General features: G+C 44.2%; 2 protein-coding genes across 2 annotated transcripts; both read left to right on the top strand.

Moving 5' to 3' along the window:
* Positions 1-748: 748 nt before the first annotated feature.
* Positions 749-1102, top strand: LOC138896086 (uncharacterized). The gene has a single exon (XM_070180864.1). It carries the CDS (start codon positions 749-751, stop codon positions 1100-1102), a length of 354 nt encoding a protein of 117 aa, XP_070036965.1.
* A 1441-nt stretch (positions 1103-2543) lies between these two features.
* Positions 2544-2975, top strand: LOC138896085 (uncharacterized). The gene has a single exon (XM_070180863.1). The coding sequence runs from the start codon at positions 2544-2546 to the stop codon at positions 2973-2975; it is 432 nt and encodes a 143-aa protein (XP_070036964.1).
* The last annotated feature ends 259 nt before the right edge of the window (positions 2976-3234 follow it).

Here is a 3234-nt window from a genome sequence, read left to right as displayed (position 1 = left end):
GAGGTTATACCTAGCTATAGAGGACGCATAGGGTTTTCTAGAGAAGTGCCACTGTATTCTCTGCAACATGGGTATTGTGGAGACGAGTGGGGTTGCCTTCACTACATTCCAACTGTCGGGACCAGCGTATCAGTGGTGGCTGGCTTACGGGGAGGGTATCCCAACCGATGCAGCTTCACTCACATGGGCTCAGTTGCTAGAGATATTATTAAGAGAGTTTGTTCCACAGAGCCTTCGGGATGCATGGCATGTGGATTTTGAGCAGCTGTGCTAGGGTATTATGACCGTGTCAGAGTATGATGTTAGATTGAGCGAGTTGTCCAGACATGCACAAGGTCCCCAGACCTTCACCGACTTCTCAGGTCGTGGTTACTTCTCCAGTTGCCGCTCCACCTACACAACCAACTAGGGGTGGAGGTCAGGAGGGTAGGGTCGCCTTAGAAGGGAAGGCCAGGCTAGATGTTATGCTTTTCTAGGTAGGATAGAGGCGGTTGCATCAAATGCAGTTATAACACATATTGTTCCGATTTTTCATAGAGATGCATCAGTCTTATTTGATCCAGGCTCCACTTACTCGTATGTATCATCTTACTTTGCTCTATATTTGGGTATATCTCGTGATTCTTTGAGTTTTCTTGTTTATTTGACAACACCTGTGGGAGATTCTATTGTTGTTGACCGTGTGTAATGGTCGTGTTTAGTTGTTATTGGTGGTTTTGAGTCCAGAGTTGATCTATTGTTGCTCAGCATGGTAGAGTTTGATGTTATCTTAGGCATGGATTCATTTTCTCCCTATCATGCTATTCTTGATTGTCACACCAAGAAGGTGACTTTGGCTATGCTAGGTTTACCGCGGTTGGAGTGGAGGGGTACTCTGAATTATGTTCCTAGCATGGTTATGTCCTTACTTAAGGCACATCGGATGTTTGATAAGGGGTGTGATGCATTCCTAGCCTTCGTGAGAGATGTCAATGTTGATACTCCTAAAGTTGAGTCAGTTCCAATAATGAGAGACTATCCAGATGTATTCTCGACAGATCCTCTGTGCATGCCGCCCGATAGAGATATCGATTTTGGTATTGAATTGTTGCCGGACACTTAGCATATTTCTATTCCACCATATCGTATGGCCCCAACGGAGTTGAAGGTGTTAAAGGAGCAGTTGCAAGAGTTGCTTGATATGGGTTTTATTCGGCCTAGTGTGTCACCTTGGGGTGCTCCGGTTCTATTTGTGAAGAAGAAGAATGATAGTTATATGCGCATGTGTATTGATTATCTGCAGTTGAACAAAGTTACAGTGAAAAAGAGGTATCCATTTTCACGCATTGATGACTTATTTGATCAGCTACAGGGTGCCAGAGTGTTATCAAAGATTGATTTGTGGACATTGTATCATCAACTGAAGATTAAGGATCCGGATATCCCGAAGAATGCTTTCAGGACTCGGTATGGTCACTACGAGTTCCTCGCGATGTCATTTAGGCTGACAAACGCCCCAGCAACATATATGCACCTGATGAATGGTGTGTTTCATTATTGTGTTTATTGATGACATCTTGGTGTACTCCCGCAGTCGAGAAGATAATGAGCAACATTTGAGGAATGTGCTCCAGACCTTGAGAGAAAAGAAGTTGTATGCAAAATTCTCAAAGTGTGAATTATGGCTTGATTCGGTGGCATTTTTGGGTCATGTGGTATAGAGTGAGGGGATCAAAGTGGATCCGAAAAAGATTGAAGCAGTGCAAAATTGGCCCAGACCGTCTTCAGCTACTGAGATCGAGAGTTTTCTTGGTTTTGCCGGGTATTACCGTCGTTTCGTATAGGGTTTCTCATCTATTGTCACACCTATGACTAGATTGACCTAGAAGGGTGCTCCTTTCAGATGGTCCGAGGAGTGTGAGGAGAGATTTATAAAGCTCAAGACTGCTTTGACTACAGCCCCAATGTTGGTATTGCCTAGGGGTTCAGGGTCTTACAGTGTGTATTGTGTGTGATGCATCACGTGTTGGCCTTGGCTCGGTGTTGATGCAAGATGGTAGGGTGATTGCCTATGAGTCTAGGAAACTGAAGGTTCATGAGAAGAATTATAATGTTCACGACTTGGAGTTGGAAGCTATTGTTCATGCCTTGAAGATTTGGCAGCACTATTTGTACAGTGTCCCTTGTGAGGTCTATACCGACCACCGGAGTCTCCAGCATCTGTTCAAACAGAAGGAACTTAACTTGCGGTAACGGCGATGATTAGAGTTGCTTAAGAACTATGATATCACTATTCTATATCATCTCGGGAAGGCCAACGTGGTGGCTGATACCTTGAGTCAAAAGGAAGAGAGCTTGGACAGTTTAGCATATCTACCGGCAACAGAGAGGCCACTAGCCTTAGATGTTCAGGCCTTGGCCAACCAATTTGTTAGATTGAATGTTTTGAAGCCTAGTCCGGATCTTTCTTGCGTGGTTTCTCGGTCTTTTTTATATTATCGCATCAGAGAGTGTCAGTATGATGACCCCTATTTGGAGTGCAAGTCTTGCCTCGGTATTCACCCATGAAAGATGTGATGAGGTACGGGAAGAAGGACAAGTTGAGCCCTAGGTACATCGGACCTTTTGAGATCCTTGAAAGGATTGGTAAGGTGGCCTATTATCTTGCATTGCCACCTAGTCTATCTGCAGTTCCCCCGGTGTTCCCTGTTTTGATGCTGCAGAAGTATCACGTTGATTCATCCCATGTTTTAGATTTCAGCTCAGTCCAATTAGACAAGGATTTGTCTTATGTTGAGGAGTCGGTAACTATCTTGGACACGCAGGTACGAAAGTTGAGGTCAAAGAGCATTGCTTCAGTAAAGGTTCAGTGGAGAGGTCAACCAATCGAGGAGGCGACTTGGGAGACCAAGCATGTTATGCGTAGCCATTATCCTCAAATTTTCGTCACGTCAGGTATGTCTCTATACTCGTTTGAGGATGAACGTTTGTTTTAAGAAGGGAGGATGTAAGGACCCGGCTGGTCATTTTGAGTATTTTAGACATGTTCCCCTATTTATTGCCTCCTCTATATTATATTGTGGTTAGGTGACTTTCCGGGGTGGTTAGTTTTGGTTTTGGGTGAGTTTTGGAGTGAAATAGGACGCTTAGTCCCAAAGTTAAGCTTAAGTTGAAAGAGTTGATCATAGTTTGAATTTTATGTAGACGACTTCGAAATGGAGCTTTGACGGTTCCGGTAGCTTCGTGCGGTGAATT

Source organism: Nicotiana tomentosiformis, chromosome 7, assembly GCF_000390325.3.
Source record: "Nicotiana tomentosiformis chromosome 7, ASM39032v3, whole genome shotgun sequence".
Lineage (NCBI taxonomy): Eukaryota > Viridiplantae > Streptophyta > Magnoliopsida > Solanales > Solanaceae > Nicotiana > Nicotiana tomentosiformis.
Note: the sequence above shows the minus strand (reverse complement) of the source record. Positions and strands in the feature narration are given on the sequence as shown.